Consider the following 18,026-nt stretch of genomic DNA (forward strand, 5'->3'; position numbering starts at 1 on the left):
TCAGTGATGTCCCACTACATCCAGCTCACTAAATGAGTGCAATTTCTTCCCAAAGTGACACCAATGGTTACCAACAAATAATGCTGAATAAAAACAGAAGAGCACAGCTCTAAGATGCTTGTCCTAATGGCAGTTTGGACCATAGAGTACAATTTAAAATTGTTTTACACATAACACATGGCAGGGGGAGAGAGAGAGAGACAGGTGGATAGAGTTGCAAATGCTATTACTTAAGGAAGTTCAGCTTCATACTTCTCCATTTCCATTTTAATTAACCCACAAAACATAAAGAAGTAATATGAGGAATGCATCACTCACATCACCTTGGCAGCTGCAATAGAGGGCTGTGCACAGCTACAGGGCCAGCATTAGGTGCTGCTTAGAACAGCAGCAGAGTAAGATTAGATGAGGAGTAATTGTACCTGCAGACCAAGGAAGCAACCATCATAATGAATGATACTTAACAGGCTCTCTGAAGTAATTTAAAGACCAATTTACAGGGTTTAAGCTGGAAAGCCAGACTGTGTAATGGATTAAGGAAGATCAGTTGAGAGCAGCATCAAACCTGAGCATCAATGGATTGAAAGTAAGGCAGACAATGAGAAATCTCTATTTAGCAAATGGGCATTTTACCCACTGCATATTAGAGGATATTCTTGTGGAAGCAGTAAAGGGAACATTTGCAAAAACTTTTGAATCTGGGTTAGTGTTCAAAACTAGGAACCTGAAATAGACCTCCACTTGGGAAGCTTTCAGGACTGGCTAACAACGTCAGAATTACTTGAAAAACAGTGATATGCCCACCCACATTCAACCTTCAAGATATGAAAGAAAAACGAAGATTGTATGAAAATTAATGATGAAAAAAAATACACAAAAAAGACACTTCAGCATTAGCTGTTTCTGCTACCTAATTTATGCACCTAATGAATAAATAAGTCTGTCTTACTGGATGACACAGAGCACAAATAAAACTGTATCACTGACATGTGCTGCAATTATATTTCCCATCACACGAATACTAGAAATTATGAAGAAAAATATAAAATTAACATACCATTGAGCATGTAGCAGCAAAAAAATTTCTATGGTTGTAATATAATTGTAAAATTCATTAAAGCTAAAATGTGCTGTAGTGTTTACAACCCTTTTGATTAACAGAAGTTGTTATAGTAAGGAAAAATAAGAGAAAAAGCTATGGAAACCTTTCTGGAAGTATTTATCCTTATTACTTCATTCTGTTTATTACTAAGTTGAACTGAGTAATTTGAAGCATTTCCCAAGTGTCTCAAACAGTTCCACTCCACAGCACATCCAAGGCATTTAGATAAACAGGCAACCTTGACCAACAAAGTACTTTTTCCAGAGAACAGTACTCTAGGGAATCTGCTGGCTCCCTCCCCCTGCTCTGGCCGGAGCCCTCCAACCATACCTGAGGTGACACAGGTATGGGTTGCTTCCAGGATTACTCTCCCCCTGGCCTTTGCTGAAATTTGTTAACATGCACATTTTACCAACCATGGCAACACACCAGGCAGCTACAAGAGTTGGACTGAAGCTTAATTTATTGCACAATTATCACTAAGCAACCACAAGATAGGAACAGTCATTAGTCATTTCCACCTGGGACTGAGTTTTAACCAAAGCAATCTAATTGAAAGGCTTTACACCATCTTTTATCAAGCTTTTGATTCAGCCAAAGCAAACAAAACAGCTTCTTCTAAAAGGAGTCTAAACAAAATAAAAAGACTTCTTACTGTGATTTGTAGTTTTTTAATGGCAGGATAGTAGTTCTGAAATCAAACATTCTGCTCACTTCTTTTTTTCCCTTTTTTTTCTTTAAGATTGCTTCTCAGAACTCTGAGTCTATAACTATGATTTGCTTCTTTGTATAGACTAATTATGACTAAGGAATGCTAGCACAGCAAAAAACTTTTTCAATCTTCAGTTAAAAAGCTACAAACAGCTTAATCAGCAGGAAAAAAAGCACAAAAATACAAGTTGAAATATAGGCAGTGCACTAATACAGCCAATTTTAAAATCTGCAAATAGCATTAAGAAAACACTTTTGATCTTAGACAAAAAGCTTGCAAAAGATACATGTCGAGACCATGGATGTGTCTAAAAACACAAAGCCCAGAAGAAGTGGGTTCACCATGGCCATCTGCCTGACCCCTACCCAGCTGCTCTCTCACTCCCCCTTCTCAACAGGACAGGCACAGAAAATAAGACGGAAAAGGTGATGAGTCAGGACAGAAAGACTGCCTAACACTGACCATGACAGGCAAAACAGACTTGACCTGGGAAGAATGTATGTAATTTACTGACAATTAAAATAGAATCATAGTATAATTACACCTCAGGGCAAAAATTCCACTCTGCTCCTTCTCTCTACAGGACCTAGAATAATTCTGAAGTGTCTTTCACCTCTCATAGAAAATGGCAGAATGACATGAAGAAAGGAAGACATGATAAGGTGCAAAGAGAGGTACCTGGAAAAGGAAAGCTGTCTGCTTGCCATCATCTGTTGAAACTCTTCAAAAGAAGCTCCTTCAACATGAGAAATTTTAAGAGCATATGCTGCCAAGCACTGCTCCCTGGGCATGTAGGAATGGGTACCCCTTTTGTATCCTACAAGCCACAGAATTCAGTGAATCCCTTTTGTCCTAAGGCAATCAAAGCTTTTTTGGTCCCAAAAAAGACTTTTCTCTTGCTAATCCATTGAAGGATTCCTCTAGATTCTCCCTTCTAATTCTTAGCCTAATCTATTAATTATCTATCTATGCATTTTTCTTTAGATGCTCTTTAGCATCTATTCTACTGGAATGCTTCAGAAAAATAAGTAACTGGATGCCTTTTCAGCACTCACTTCAATAGACCAAAGAAGTCCTGCTGTTCCTCTGCTCCTCCCAAGATATTGCTACCATATATGTTACCTCACTGGACCTTCAATGGATCTATTCCTGGTTGTATTCTTGTTTCTTTGATGAATATGGACTGTAAATCTACACAATATACTATAAAAAGTTTTATTCTAGAGATACATTAGTATTCTTCATTAATGACCATACCACAAATAACTCACCTCTTTTTCAGAGCTGTAATTTATCAGCAGCTCAACCCTCTCACTCCTTCAGATAAAACACCCAGATCCTCCTCCTTCTCCTCTGCTGCTCCTGAACTGATAAACTCTCTGTAAACTTGCATTGCTGTGTAATCTATTATAAGATGCATGAACTTTTATAGTAGACCATTATACTTCAAATGATTTATTTTATCTACTTCTGAGGATCATCACCATTTCTTGCTTTATTGCGCTTTGATTATCCTCATTATTTACAATACCTTAAAAGACTAATCAGAGCTTGTCCACGTTTTGACCTAATAACATTAATGAAAATGCTTAAGTACACCAGTCCTTAAAACATTACTTGAAAAAAATCATTACTATCAGATGATTCCTCATTCACTCCACACTAATTTATGTACGAATTTCTCTACTAAGTTTCTTCCTTCCATAATAAAGCCAGAGATTTTCTTTGTGGCACTGCATCTCAATAGAGGATTTGATTTAAATACATAATCTAATCAAATATATATCTAATACATATGATATATCTATATAATCTAATCTATATAATCTAATACATAATATAATTTTTAGATTAAAATGTGTAATACAACCAGGTAAATCTGACAGCATGTTTTTAATCCTAGACTGTGTTTTATGTCGTGTGCCTGAATTTGCAATTACTTTCCTATATGCAGGACTTCAGAATGGATTAAATATTCCATTTGTCATGTTCCAGTCACAGCACCACCCTCGACTTGAGCGACTTGAAAATATTCAGTCATTTCACTGTTTAGTATACTTAATTTTATTTTTACCTGAACATTGATTGATCTCTTTTTTTATAACCTTATTATTGTTACTTGCTTCCTATTCATCCCTCGTGCAGTACATTCACGCTCAAAGTAAATTTGAGAGCTAATGGTTGCCCAGTAGGCTGTTCACTACTTTCAACATTTTTAAAATGTGTCAGATACCCATCTATATAAATCAGTGCACTTCCTAAGTCAGTAAAAATTCTATAGCTTTTACTGTGAAATCATATTCTATATTGACATCTCTCCAAATTGACCACCGATTAACTTCAACATAAAATATGCAACCTCTGGAGTTTTTAATATAAAAATCTTTACACTGTTATTATTAGAATAAACTACACTTAATATAAAACAAATGCCCATAGTTTCCTCTGGTGAATAAAGAGCACAAATATCTGCAGGTAATTATGCCAGTCACATTACTTAATAAGCTTGTGCAAGTCATTTGGATACTGTGGAGATGGAGACTGTAAAAGAACCTGATTAGAATAAAATACTATTAATTAAGCCTTATAATATACTGAAAGATAGGCAAATTATATGACTTTATAGCAACAATACAAATTGTCTTGTTCAATGTCACATTGCCTCAGGGGAATGATAATTTCCACTGAATTAACCTACAGTTTTCAGGTGGGCTTCATCTGGGGGAAACACAAAAGTTCCATCTCCTCCTGAAGAAGAGAGCAAAATATCTTTTGTCTTTTATTAGTCATAGTGCTCAAATATCTTTAGTGCCCTCTGGTGTGCATTTCAGTGATCAATACATGCATAAAAGGAAAGATAATTGGCATCGATCTGAATAAAACCTTCAGTTCATCTTTCTGCCTACTTCTAAACAAGCTTTCAACTTCCTAGAACAATCAGAAGACACAGTTAACATCTCCATGGCATTTATTGACCCAAAGCATCAGTTGAAAAGGTAGGTTCCAGCAACTATCCTAAATATAAACATTAACAGAAAATATAGAATTTGGCTCTCTGTAAATTCAACTGACACCATGAATTCAGTTCTCCTCACCTCTTACAGTCTCTCATTAGAGTCCAATAACACTACCAGAGCCTATCCTTTTTGACTTCAACAATACTGTGGTATTTTTATCTAAAAAGAAACCCAAGCAGCTTCTAAAAAGAAACCCTCTGAAAACAATTTCCACTTTTCCACTTCCTCATCCCTTTCATCTCTTCCTGCTTGAACAGAGGGATTTTACAGGAATAAGCTGTATGACCACTTCACTGTTTCTCCCACTGCTGACAACTTAAATAATTTGTTCTTTGCACCAGAAATCTTAGGATACAGTCTCATACTAGTCTGTATCCAACATAACTCCAAATCCCACGTGCTAGATCTAGCAAGTCTAGAAAATTAGGCATTAGAGAAATCAGAAGAGCAACCTGAAAAAGAAGAAAGCTGCTGATTTTTATTTTTCAATGATGCTTATGCTGTCCCAGTGACTCACAGCTGGCAACTGCATGATTGTGAGATCTTATGCAAAGGAGATGGCATGGGATACCTTGGGGGAAAGAAGTTTGTCAGCAGCACAACATGACACTGAATGAGCTGTAACAGTGACTGATCAAACCAGAAATCCAGTTTTGGGCTCCCCAGTAGAAGATAGACATTGATATACCAGAGTGATTCCAGCAGACAGCTCTCCAGATGATCACAGGACAGAGCACATGATGCACTGGGAGAGGTTGAAAGAACTGGGTTTAGGTTTGTTCAGCCTTCAGAAAGCTTTGGTAGCATCTTGCTGCTGTCTACAACCATGAAACAGGAAAGTGTAGGTAAGAGAGACAAACTCTTTCAAGTGGTCTGCAGAGGTTGTAAAATTTATATATTTGAAGGTATTCAAAACTCAGCTGCACACAATCCTGAGCAATATGCTCGAAGCTGCTTTGAGCAGGAGGCTCGACTTGGTGTTGTCCAGAAGTCATTCCTAACATCCTTTAGTCTATACATTTATTAAGTGCAGCAAATATTTTCAAACAATCATACCAAAATGATTCCTACTGAATTTTTTCTTTTGAAAAAATTACTAGAATTTGAATGTCAAACCACAAAGTGCTTCAATTTGCACTTTTTAAAATTAAGAACAAAACCTTACTCAAGGAAAAAATTCCATTTTCATCACTCACAAGAAGTAACACCTTTGAGATGCTCTTACTCAGCTGAGACATTTCAAACAGCACATGCTCATCCACAAATCATTGCCCTTAACAGCTGATGAAAATCATCTTGCCTCCTGGAGTGATCAGGACTGCTGGATCTGCCCCTCACTGAATTTTGAACAAAGCATAGCATGGACAAATCCATCCATTCAGGCAGATACTGCCAGCTACCACTGGCCAGATGTAAAAGACTGTGGTTATAATAACAGTGAAATAACAGGATCAGCTGGAGAGGCTCAGAGAATGGCAGATTGCTGACAGAACTCCAAAGTACAATATTTGCCCTGCACACAGCACGTTGTCTCTCAGCAACTGTGCCTCACAGCTCAGAGAGAAGCAGGCCAGGTATCCACACATGCCAGCCACAAGAAGCCAAATCTCAGCTGAGATGTAGCATGAGTTGGGAGCCAAGAACAACTAAACTGAGTACTACAGGACCTGATTCACAAATCACATTTGCCTGGTGCCCCACTTATGTATAACAATAATTTAGCTGAAAATAGAACAAAAAATAGCCTTAACCAGCAACAATGAGAAAAATAAATAAGGTAGCCTTCAAAATTCATTTAGGCATAGGTAAAAAAGTAACCCTCAGGGAAGACTTTCTGGAGTGTAATCTTAATTTTTTAAATGTACTTGTACCAATATCTCTGCATGCTTTGATCCTTCTCAGTTTCATACGCTGTTCAGTGGGGAATTATCACAAGAGCACAAATCTACTTCTGACAGGAGCAAAGCTAGAAGTCAGATTCCTATTTATACTGAGATCATTCTTGCATCTGTGACATTTTGGGACGTTTCCAAGGGGCTTCAGCGTATAAATGATCTCTCTTGTTATCAGTACAGGTAGCATCTGAAGCTGAAACTAGACCTAACCGCTACATTTAAAGCCATGGTACCTAACCCTATCCAAAACTACCTCAAGTGAAGAAAACCAACATACTATGAAACACAAAGAAATTTGATTGGGAGCTAAGGAATGGTAAACACAGTGGTATTTACACCAAGAATTGGCTCTGACTCACACTGTGCTCATCACACGGCCAAAGCAGCAATTACCACTCCAGCTTCCAATCCGCTTTGCCCATGACAAAAAAGTACTGTGAATAACACATGCCTACAGTTTCTGCAACAGGGTGTAAGGAATGCTGAAAATCTTCAAGAGCTTACTTCCAGAGGTCAGACTGAAACTTTGGAGGCTGTTTCACCTGTCATTCAGACAAGGAGGACTTAAGTATGTCATAAACAGAAAACGGGTCGGTGCAGGTGGTAACCACTTCAGCCATTCTTAGTCCAAATATTAACTGGGGACACCTTCAGCTACCCAGTTTTAACTCCCCCTGGCAGGGCGTGCACTGCTCTCCTGGCTGCGTGACAGCAGCCACAAGACAGAACAAGCAGGGCCCTGCGCTGACCTGCCTGCCAGAGACCATTCCCTCGCTTAAGTTTGCAGAGGCAGACACAAAACGAAAATAAGAACTTTAAAACCTTCTTTTTCTCAGTTCTTGGGATGTTTTGAATGATAAAAAAAGAATCAGATCTCAACACACGAAAAGAAAAGTAAGCCGTAGTTTTTGACAAGCTGAAACCCTGCCGAGGCAGCAGCTCCGGGCAGAGCCGAGCTAACACGCCTGGGGGGCCGGGACATCCCCCTGGGCTGTGGGGCGGCCGCAGCCCCGGGACCTGTGGCGGCGGCAGCGGGGGAGACGCTACTTACAGCCCTGGTCTCGTACAGCACCAGCTTCTGCACGGAGCTGATCAGGGGAGCGGCGGCCACCACCGGCATGGCAACCCCGAGGCGCGGCGGGGGCTGCCCGGGAACACCCTAGGAGCAGCCGGAGCCGGGGGGGAACGCGCCGGGGCTGAGCGGGGAATCACCGCCGGCACCGAGGGAACCCGGAAGTGCCGCCGCGGCAACGCGCAGGCGCGCCCACGGGGGACCGCGAGAGCGCGCCTGCGTCGCGGAGTCGCGTCACGCGCGGCCTCCCGGCAACGGCGGCTCGGGAGCGGCGGCGGCAGCGGCGAGGCACCGGGACGGGCGAGGCGGCGGCAGCGCCACCGCATCCGCACCCGCTGCTCCCGCCGATCCCGCCGGGAACCGCTCCCCGCGGGGTGAGCACGGTCAGCACCAGGAACAGCTCCGAAGCCCCGCCCACGCCGCTGTGTGGGCTGGCCCACCCTCAGGGGGCGGAGCCAAGGGCAGGGGCGCGGCGCGTCCGTTGCCCGGGCAGCGGAGGCGCGCAGGGCGGTGGCGGCTGCGGGGGCGCGCACGACAGGGCTCCCACCGGGACATCATTCTGGGTGTGTGTAGAGGTGGGCGTGTGCCCCTAGTTTAATTCTTTGCTTTGGTTCTGGTGTTTTTTGTCTATTAGGAAATAGACCCTTGTGAAGGTTTGAGAAGGAGCGAGACTGCTGGGAACTACAGGTAAAGCTCAGCCGGTGAGTTTTCTGTGGGGGCAGTGGGGAGTTGGTTCGCATGTAGTGGCTTTTTTCTTTTTTGATTTTAAGATGTTTAAGGCAAGAGTGCCTGAACATTTGGGTTTGATGTTTCAAAACAAACTTTTTCAGATTCTTATCCTGAAGTAGATTTTTTTTAGTTGAAGTTTTTAATTTAACTAAAAACTGACTGGGAGGTGTGTGGGGCTGTGCTGGGTTGGATGGTTGCATGTGGTTTTGCTGGGGCTGTGAGATTGGAGTGGCCCTCTAAAGACAGTGAGGTTTTGTTTCGCCTTTTCCAAGCAAACTTCAGTAAGCTCTCCATGTTTTGGCCTCCATTTTGTTTGAAAGGTCCACACAAATTTTCCTCCAACTTACCTTAATTAGAAATTTGTTTAGGTTTTAATTTGTTGTGCAGCACTGGACTTGCTACTGCCTGCATTCCTGGAAGAGCTGGTATTTGTGAGAGGATGGTGGAAGAGATGATGAACTGTGATTTAATTCCACGGAATGTTATTCGTGTACCTGCCTGTGTGGACACTGGGTTCCATTGACCATGACAGGGCCCTTCGGTATCTGAAGCACAAAACCAAAGCTCTTGGCAGGCCCATGGCTCATTTCAGGGACCAGAGAGAAGTCACAGTCATGTGGTAATTGGAGCAGGAAGGAAAAATCACCAAAACAACTACAAAAGAGCAACAAGCAATATGAGAGTCATGAGGAAGTCATCAACAGCTGGTGACCAGGGGTTGTTCCAATAGTCCTTTGTTTTTCAGAAGAGGGTTTTCTCTCATTTGATGGGTGTGTTGTGTATGTTCTCTAAATACTTTTTCTTCTTATGAATGCTTTCTTTTTTACAAATCCATTTACCTTGTAATTCAGTTCCATTTTAAGGTCATTTTACGCACACGTAACTACTGTATTTTATAACAAATTCTTTTTCTCCTTCTAGCCTTAGAAAACACATGGATTCACAAGAGCAAAAACAAGCTCAGCCCTTTACAGACATCTTTGATGAAGATGAAGCTGAAAGATCTTTTCTGTTGTCCAAGCCCACTTGCTTAATTGTCTTTGGAAAGCCAGTAAGAAGTCTGATAGAAGGGTTTTTTCCAGATACACTGCTAACAATTTTACTTTTCCTTTCAAAACATTAGTTTACCAGTACTACCAAAAGGGTCATATACCTAGTTTTTTACTTTGGCCACTCTTCAAATCCTGCAGAGAATGGTAAAAATTCTTGTCTCATTAAATGAGACCAATTTTTGCCTTCAGTGTTCATCAATCGTGGTTAAAAATGTTATTACTGTACTTAAAAGTTAGACGTTGCTCAAAATGTTTCTTCTTTTTTGACATTGACAACTGGATTGTTTTTGTTTTTATTTTTCTGGTAGTTTAATCCCAGCCAGCAAGCAAACCCCATGCAGCCTCTTGCTCACTCACCCTGGTGGGGTGGGACAGAGAACCAGAAGGGTAAAAGGGGTAAAAATGCAGGGGTTGACAAAAGCCATGCACACAAGTGAAACAAAACAAGGAATTCATTCACCACTTCCTATGGGCAGGCAGATGTTCAGCCATCCCCAGAAAAGCAGGGCTCCATCATGCTTCATGGTGACTTGGGAAGACAAATGCTATGACTCCAAAAGTATTTCCCTTTCCTTCTCTTCCCCAGTTTTCTATGCAGATCATGATACCACGTGCTTTGGAATAGCCTTGTGTGTCAGTCAGAGTCAGATGTCCCAGCTGTGTTCCCTCCCAGCTTCCCATCCACCCTCATTTTCCTTACTAGTGTGGCAGTATGGAAAGTAGGAAAGGCCTTGGCTCTGTGTAAGCCCTGCCCAGCAGTAACAGAAACATCTCTGTATTATCAACACTTGTTTTCAGCACAAATCCAAAACACAGCCCCACACCAGCTACTGTGAAGAAAGTTAACTCTACCCCAGCCAAAACCAGAACAATGCTATTAAAATATTTTCGTTTTTAATTAACTTGACATATTAAAGACATAAATTGGTGTAAAAGAACCTTCAGGTCAATGTACTGACTTACAGACATGCAATGAGATATTACAGATCTTAATATTAAAACTTTGACAAAATTCTGTCCTGTGTATTTTGAAACATTGAAAATCCACCAAGGTGTCCTGATAAAAAGACCTGTACTACATTTTAACTATAATTCAAGGTCTGTCTTTTTCTCAACTAATTTGTGGCCTCCTTAACTTAGAAAAGTTTGATATTTTTTAAACCTAAACTTTTCAGATTTCTTTTTTTTCCCCAAATGTGGGTTTGCATTATTGCCTCAGTTTGCTGAAGGGAGTTTGGTTTTTTTGGTACAAGTTTGCCTTATGAGTATATGCACTTGTAAGAGTGCACTCAGCTCAACAGAAAACTACAGTGAACTAACCCATCTAGTTTTAAATGAACATCAAAATTCTAACCTTCCGTGCACAAGATGACTTTATGTTTTATAGACCAAATCACCATAAAATGTTTGTTGGAAGACAGTACAAAAAAATTCTCATATTCTCAACCAGTGCCTTCAGTTGATGCTTGACATTAGTATAATAAAGGATTGAAATTGTACAGACCTTACTAGGAAAACATGGAATGAAACAGTTTATTTTTATGGTAATATCTTTTATATATGTGACTGATGTGCAGAGTGTCTGTCCTATTTAAGATATACCTTTTAAATTAAAAGCATCGTGCCATTAAAGCAAAGCCAAATACATACATTCTCATCACACCTGTAAGATGTAAGGTAGGAGTAGGCTGGAGTGTTTGTTGACTCTTAACTGGGAATGTCATTTATTTGTGGAATTCGCTATTTTTTACCACACTATTTATCAAGGAAAAAAAAACAAGAACAGATCTTATTTGCCCTTCTAAAAAAAAGGCACAATCCTAAAGGTGGAAGATGGTGAGTTTTGCAAAATCCTGTTCAGTTAATCACTCTTGAAAGCCTCATAACTTTCAGTTATGTTGGTTTTCCTCTGGATTCATGGATATAATAAAGACTTTTTCAGTATCTAACCAGATCTGTGGTTAAATCTAACTAATCTTGGACTAATCTAACAAATCTTGAACTAACAAGGGCAGTTTTTACGTATTTGTTGTTTTAGTAAAAAAATATTATCCCGATGTATCCTACTCAGAAAGAGTTGAGTAGGTTTGTATCCTAATTTGCTTTGAGGCTGAAGATAATAAATTTTAGTCTTAAGGAGTTTCTCATAGGAATTTGTGGTCAAATCATAGCTGTGTTTTAGACAGTTACTCAGAAACAAACTCAATATGATGACTTTGGAGATAATTAGCTACAAGCAGCCACATATTAGCAATGCTAGGCAATATGAAGTAGAGGATGATATTAAAAAGAGTGTTTTGGTTTTGCCCAATGTATAAATCCCACTGGTAGATTTTCATTGTTTTTATCATGTGAAAATACTATCTTCATTGTGTTATATGTTTGGTTTTGTTCTGTCTGTTTTTCTTTTAAAAGTGTATTTTTCATTTTAAGGGTTCTGGAAAGAAAACGTTAGCTAGAAAACTAGCACAGAGATGGAACTGCATTTTCATAGAAGGTAAACACCTATTTATATATGTGCTCATAGAAGGTAAGCACATGTGCTATATTTGGAGCATTGCTTTGGCTTCACAATAGCTTTTAGTTTAGAATACCCTCATTCTTCACTATAATTCAAAGGGCATGTTTCTGATTGCAGCAAACACCAAGTAACCATTTTACCAGAAATAAAATTGCTGATTGTGGTTTTTTAGTTAATGAAAGGCTTAGAAAAATCACTGGGTTTTTTTTGTTTTTTTAATCTAAATTCTGTTCCCAATCCTGTAAGGGGATTCATGTGACCCTTCTCATTCACATGGGGCAACTCATGCTCATTCAACTCCAAAGAGTACAGACATTTTCCAGTGCAGACCATGAAAAAATTGGAGGGGCTTTCCTTTCTGTTTGTGCAGTGTCCAATCCAGGAAACAGAGTTATTTATCAAATGAAGTACTTTACTTCTTTTGAAGATTTAGAATTGTAACATGGTAAAAATCACTTTTAAAAAAGTGCTTTTTTGACTTAGGCATATATAGAATTTTTTATTCATAGTATTGTATAACAAGAAATAAAATTAATACCTGGTCCAAAACATAGATCAAGCCAAAATCAGAAGAGACTTCAGGAATATAATTAAGCCAGTCCACTCTGTTTAAATGTATTTAAATCAGTACTGACAAATGTTCATCAAATTTGTTTTAAGCAATTTCTAGTCTATAGACTATAGGCAGTCTATCTCTGTAAGACTCTCTTTGCCATCAGAAAGCTTTTCTTAGCAACCGATCTAAATCTCAGTTACTGCATTTTTAAGCCTTATTTCTAATTCAGAGAATTACTGGCTTCTTATGTTTTTAATGATATTTCTGTTAATCTTCTTTTATCTAGTGAATGCACATGTGTGTACATGCTTATTGTTACTTATGCTAGTAAATTTTTTTTCATTTTCTACATCAAAAAGGAAATAAACTAAGAAATTCAGCATAGATAAACACAAATAATTTAGTTCAGAAAGGACCTCCAGAGATGACTGAGTCTAACGTTCCACTCAAAGCAGGGTCAGCTAGAGCGGGCTGCTCAGTTGAATCTGGAATATCTCCAAGAATGGAGAATCCACCTCCTCCCAGAAAAGCACTTTGCAATGTTTGACAACCTTCTTGATGAAAAATTGCTTCCTAATTGCCCCATTTGAATTTCTCATGTTCCTATTCGTGTCTGTTGCCTCCTGTCCTAACTGCACTTCTGTGGTGACTGTGGGTCCCTCTTTGTGACCTCCTAATGAGTAGTTTTAGATAGCAGTAAGAGCTGTCTGGTTTCCTCCAGGCTGAAAAAGATCTGTTCTTCTGGACTCTCCTAAGATGTTCAATTCTTCTGATGGTTTTGGTGTCCTCTGCTGAACTTGCTCCAGAGTATCAAAATCTGTCCTGTGCTGGGTTAAAAATAAACCAAGACAGAAAATTATTGAATAGGAAAGGTGTTTGTTATATTTTTAATGATGTAATGGTTTCTATTAGTTTTTCAAGTAAATAGGTCAATACTCACAAGTAAAGCAGGGCCAGGGTGCACACAGATTGCTGATTTTCAGTTGCCTGTATTGTTACATTATCTGTTACATTCCCTGTCTCAGTTTTGGCCCATGGCAAATAATGTACATTCCCTGTCTCAATTTTGTCCCATGGCAAATATTGTTCTCCCAAACACATATCCATAGTATAAAAGGTAGGATGTAAAACAGTCATCATTCCTAGTAGGAACAGTTGGAAAACAGCTGCTGTGTTTTGAGAAGAAAGATTATGGCTGTATAGGCATGAGTCACATGGCTTCAAGACCTTTCCCTGGCCTGGTTTATTAGTACTATAAATGTAGCCTTAAGAGTAATTCTTCAAAACTTTTGTAAAATGTCTGATTATTTAATTTATACAAAGTGTGAAAGATTTCCAGGCTCAATCTACTATGATGTCACTATCCAGAGACATAGAGCAGTCTTTGAATTTGATGGATGTCACTTTTCTTAAAGTAGATGCTTTTGTGTGTCTAAACACTTCTTCTAAGTCTTGGTTTTTAATTTTAAAAAGTGGTTGAGCTCAAATACTCATCTCTGGATTACAAGACAGTAATGCTGATTGAATTTCAATCAGTAATTCAAATAATCCTGCAAAACTGCTGTTGTGCATTTTTGTGTAGTATATACAGGGTTAAATTGTAGAGTGAAACACCTACTCAGACTTTGCCATAAGTCATCAGGTTCTGGATGGGCAAAGTATAATAATGGTCCTAAATATAATGGCTGTTCATTCAAAATAGTCTGCTTGATGCACACATACATCCTCCTGTGTGTGTATGTGTATTAACATATGTATCTGCATGTACAAATCTGTCTAGAAAATATTTTATATTAATTATTTTTCTTATGTTTGATATTCTTCCTTAGCTTCAGAAGTAATTCGAATGAATATTCAACAAGGAACAGAATATGGACTTAAGGTAAAGGTCTAATCTTCGAGTAAGTTTTTTAACATTCTTAACTTACACTTACTATAAAAGACTATGTTTTGCATTTTACCCTAGTGTCAAGAATTGCTTTGTAAAGGTGAAAGTATTCCTGAGGAAGTGGTGACAGAAATGATTCTGCAAAAGATTGAGTCACCAGAAGTTGCTCATTTTGGTATGTTTATAGCCTAAACTTCTTAGAATGTGCTACCTATAATTTTAAATCCATTTTACATCCATTGGTGCTCAAATATAATTCTAGCTTTTTGTTGTGCTCCTAAGGTTGTGGAATATCAATAAACTGAAAGCATGTTAAGGGATTAATTTACCAATGTGAGAGATCAGAAAGTGTCATACCAATCCTATGTTGTGTTGATTTTGAGAAAATAATTTTCCCAAAATTTTAAATGTTGCTATGAGTCTTATTTGACAATATTATCTGTTCAGAAGAATCTTAGGATTTAAAATACAGATATTTTATTCTTCAATACTTATATAACAACAACATAACAAAAATCCATCAACAAAAACATTTTAAACATTTTAAATAATGATAAAGAAGGAAAACAGATTACTGAAAATGCAAGGTATTATGGCTTTTTTTTTCTCTTACAGAATTGTTTATTCCCTTTGCATTTTGTGACACAGAGTAGGATGGATGAGAATAGTAATGGTAGTGGCTGTAATTCTTCTATTTGAGAAAAGATTTTGTTAATTGAGGCTAGCTAGACAAGTGTTGCAGGTCTTGCTAGTGTCTGAACCTATGAGAAAACAAATGAACTGCTAAGAGGAAAGGAAGTAAAAGGAAATGTTCCTCCTTCTTGTTTTGACTTTTATTTGAAATTTCCATTATAGGAGAGAGACAGGTGTAGTGCCAATGTTAGTTTCTACTGTTCTAAAAGGTAGCCTGCTTTTAAGCTTTCAGTTGCAAAAGTTGCGATGGATTTTATTCCTTCTCTAGTACAAGACTCAACAGTTTTGCAAAATACACAGCCTTGCCTTGTGAAACCAGACTTTTAAAATAGTATGAAAAAGAGAAATAGGGAAGAAATTAAAAAAAAAAAAAAAAGGACACAAAAAACTGCTGGAAGAAGTAGCAGCAGAAACGCTAGTCTCTTAATCTGTATGTGAGGACTTTGGTAAAGGCGTGAAGAGATTTTTGTGTTATTGGAGTTCCTCTCCTTGAGTTAGTCTGAAGATGTTTATCTCACAGAGGAACACAGAGGTCCTGGAGACAATAAACATGACTGTAAAGTTGAATAAAGTTTAGTTCTTGTAGCCAAGATACTTTCTGTATTACAGATGCCCCAAAGTAGCAAGGAGTAGAATAACCAACATCCTCATTATTTTTCCTGGAAACTAGAACTGACATTCAAAACCAATTTTTGTTTTAGTATTTCTAATAACTTTTTGTTTATCAATTACTATCTTAATGAATCCTTGGGAAGCTTAAGTAGCTTTTCAGCAGGGGCTAATCAATCAATTCACTGTAAATTATTCGTTAAAGATTTTAGAAACTGTTGCACGAAAGGTTGAGTTTTTTACTTTTAGTGTTAGTAAAATGCAAGTTTATAAACAGTACACACAATAACAGTGTCTCAAATGCTTGGTAATCCCCTGGTAACTTTTTGATCTAGTTAATAGTTGCCTTAGGTATAATTCATGATTTTTAGTTTGCTCACATTATTAATTTGAGGGCAACAACTCTCTCAGAGAATGGCTTCCCACGTTACACTCCCATTTCCCTCACATCAGTTGTTGTTATCTGGGATGTGTTGATAAGCAGAGGCTGTGCATGTTCTTCACACCCCACTACCAGTTAGAATTTTCTAAAGGTTTTAACAGTTTAGAATCCAGGATATGAATTTCCTAGAGGAATGACTATACATTTTGCTCTCCCTTGCTTATCCTCTTCTTCTTTTGCATCTATGGATGGTTGCTTCCCAAAGAAGTAGGGAGGCTTCACTCCTAACACCCCTTGCAAAGACTGCTGCCTCTTTTTTGTGCTGCCCAGACTTGCATTTAAAGTTTATCACATAAAATTCTAAGCATGCACCGTTTCTCTAAGGGAATATTCTCATTATTTGGCAAAAAACATGCACCTGATTTTTGTTTAGTCTGTCATCCTGGCCTCATGAATACCGATTTTGTTACTATTCAGTAGTTCTTACTGCATGCATACAGCCATCAGTAGTTACAGTACTTTCCTAGGAACTTGAAGCCACAAGTTCATCCAGAGGCTGAGCACTGTAATACTAGGAAAACATATTATTACCACTCTGCTTTTCATGTCTAGCCAACGTCTGTTTGCCAAACAGGACTCAGCACTGGGAGTCCTGAGTGAACAGGTGTTTCCAAATTATCCATGTGCACACCGTGTGCATAGTGCCTCCTTTTGAGAGGCAGGAGAGTGGTTCAGACTCTGTTCACTAGAAGCCAGAATATTTAAAAGTTGTGTAAAAAGCCCTAGACTCCTAGTTTAAATGCTTTAAATCATAGCAGAGTGGCTACTTTTTTGCAGTGCCTTTTAAAAAGTCTTTTAGTGGCAAAAGTGGTCACTGAAAGCTTGTTACTTTTTAGGCGCTACATTGTCTGAGCTGGGCACATAAAACGGGTGGTGTGAGCATGGTCTTTAATGTCTGTATGTTTTTAATTGAATTAACAGATGTTGAGAGTACTCTATACAGTTGAAAACAACACACTTTTTTTGTTTGTATTTCATCTGAAGCAGATGTGGGTACACAGTTTTTTTAGAAGTGTTTTGTCATGTACATGGTTTAAAATTGTACCACCCCATGTATTGTTTAAAAGAGATGAGTATAACAAGCTCTATAATTGACAAACTCTCCTAAGATATGTTCAATTAAATGTATTTGGCAGGTTATGTTCTCACTGGATTTCCTTTTCTCTCGGAGAAATGCATGACTGTTCCACAACAAATAGAGAAAATAACAAATCTAAAATTAAAACCGGATATCCTGATTAACATTAAGGTAATATCATCTGAAGTAACTTCCTAGTATTTTTCCTAATTATCAGTAGACTCATATGCTATGCATGCCAAATATAGTATTTTACTCTGTATACTTGAGTATAGAATTTATTGAGGAATGATAAATTCTTCTTTTTTATATTGGAATAGAATTTCACTGGTTTGTTCCATTATAAGCATTTGAGATAAATAATGAATATGTCCTCAAATTTCAACAGCAGTTACAGTTTTTCCACCTCCACCAATTAGAAGATACAGGTTTTCAATAAAGGGAAATTTTGAATTGCATGATTATTATGGGATTTTGGACACATGCACATCTGCCTGTTGTGTAATGCAGGAAGAAACTTCTCACATATAGAAGTCAGAAAGTAAATTGTTTTATTTTTCAGTCATTAATTGTGAAACTACTTCATTATTAATTCACGTTGTTTACAAATCTCAGTTTCTTCATGAGCAGTGATGTGACATACCAGATATTTTACAAAAG

At 38.3% G+C, this 18,026-nt stretch overlaps 2 protein-coding genes across 10 annotated transcripts in view; one reads left to right on the top strand and one right to left on the bottom strand.

Annotated features, from left to right (window-relative positions):
* The window catches only part of FIG4 (FIG4 phosphoinositide 5-phosphatase), a 50,069-nt gene extending 42,092 nt beyond the window's left edge, over positions 1-7,977 (bottom strand). For 2 of the 3 annotated variants that reach the window (XM_088161922.1, XM_014879287.2), the window contains exon 1: positions 7,778-7,977. In XM_088161922.1, the coding sequence (XP_088018048.1) occupies positions 7,778-7,846 (69 nt within the window). In that variant the 5' untranslated portion in view covers positions 7,847-7,977. Of the gene's footprint in view, positions 1-5,519; positions 5,650-7,777 lie in introns of those variants that run through there. The other variant, XM_088161923.1, reaches the window with a different exon arrangement.
* Positions 7,978-8,130: 153 nt separating this feature from the next.
* AK9 (adenylate kinase 9) overlaps positions 8,131-18,026 on the top strand; it is a 59,852-nt gene continuing 49,956 nt past the window's right edge. For 2 of the 7 annotated variants that reach the window (XM_088161919.1, XM_088161918.1), the window contains exons 1-6: positions 8,305-8,499; positions 9,449-9,578; positions 12,013-12,076; positions 14,486-14,538; positions 14,623-14,719; positions 17,425-17,537. In XM_088161919.1, coding sequence (XP_088018045.1) covers positions 9,462-9,578; positions 12,013-12,076; positions 14,486-14,538; positions 14,623-14,719; positions 17,425-17,537 — 444 coding nt within the window. In that variant the 5' untranslated portion in view covers positions 8,305-8,499; positions 9,449-9,461. Of the gene's footprint in view, positions 8,182-8,303; positions 8,500-9,448; positions 9,579-12,012; positions 12,077-14,485; positions 14,539-14,622; positions 14,720-17,424; positions 17,538-18,026 lie in introns of those variants that run through there. The other 5 variants (XM_088161915.1, XM_088161917.1, XM_088161916.1 and 2 more) reach the window with 5 other exon arrangements.

Source organism: Sturnus vulgaris, chromosome 3 (assembly GCF_052056855.1).
Source record: "Sturnus vulgaris isolate bStuVul1 chromosome 3, bStuVul1.hap1, whole genome shotgun sequence".
NCBI lineage: Eukaryota > Metazoa > Chordata > Aves > Passeriformes > Sturnidae > Sturnus > Sturnus vulgaris.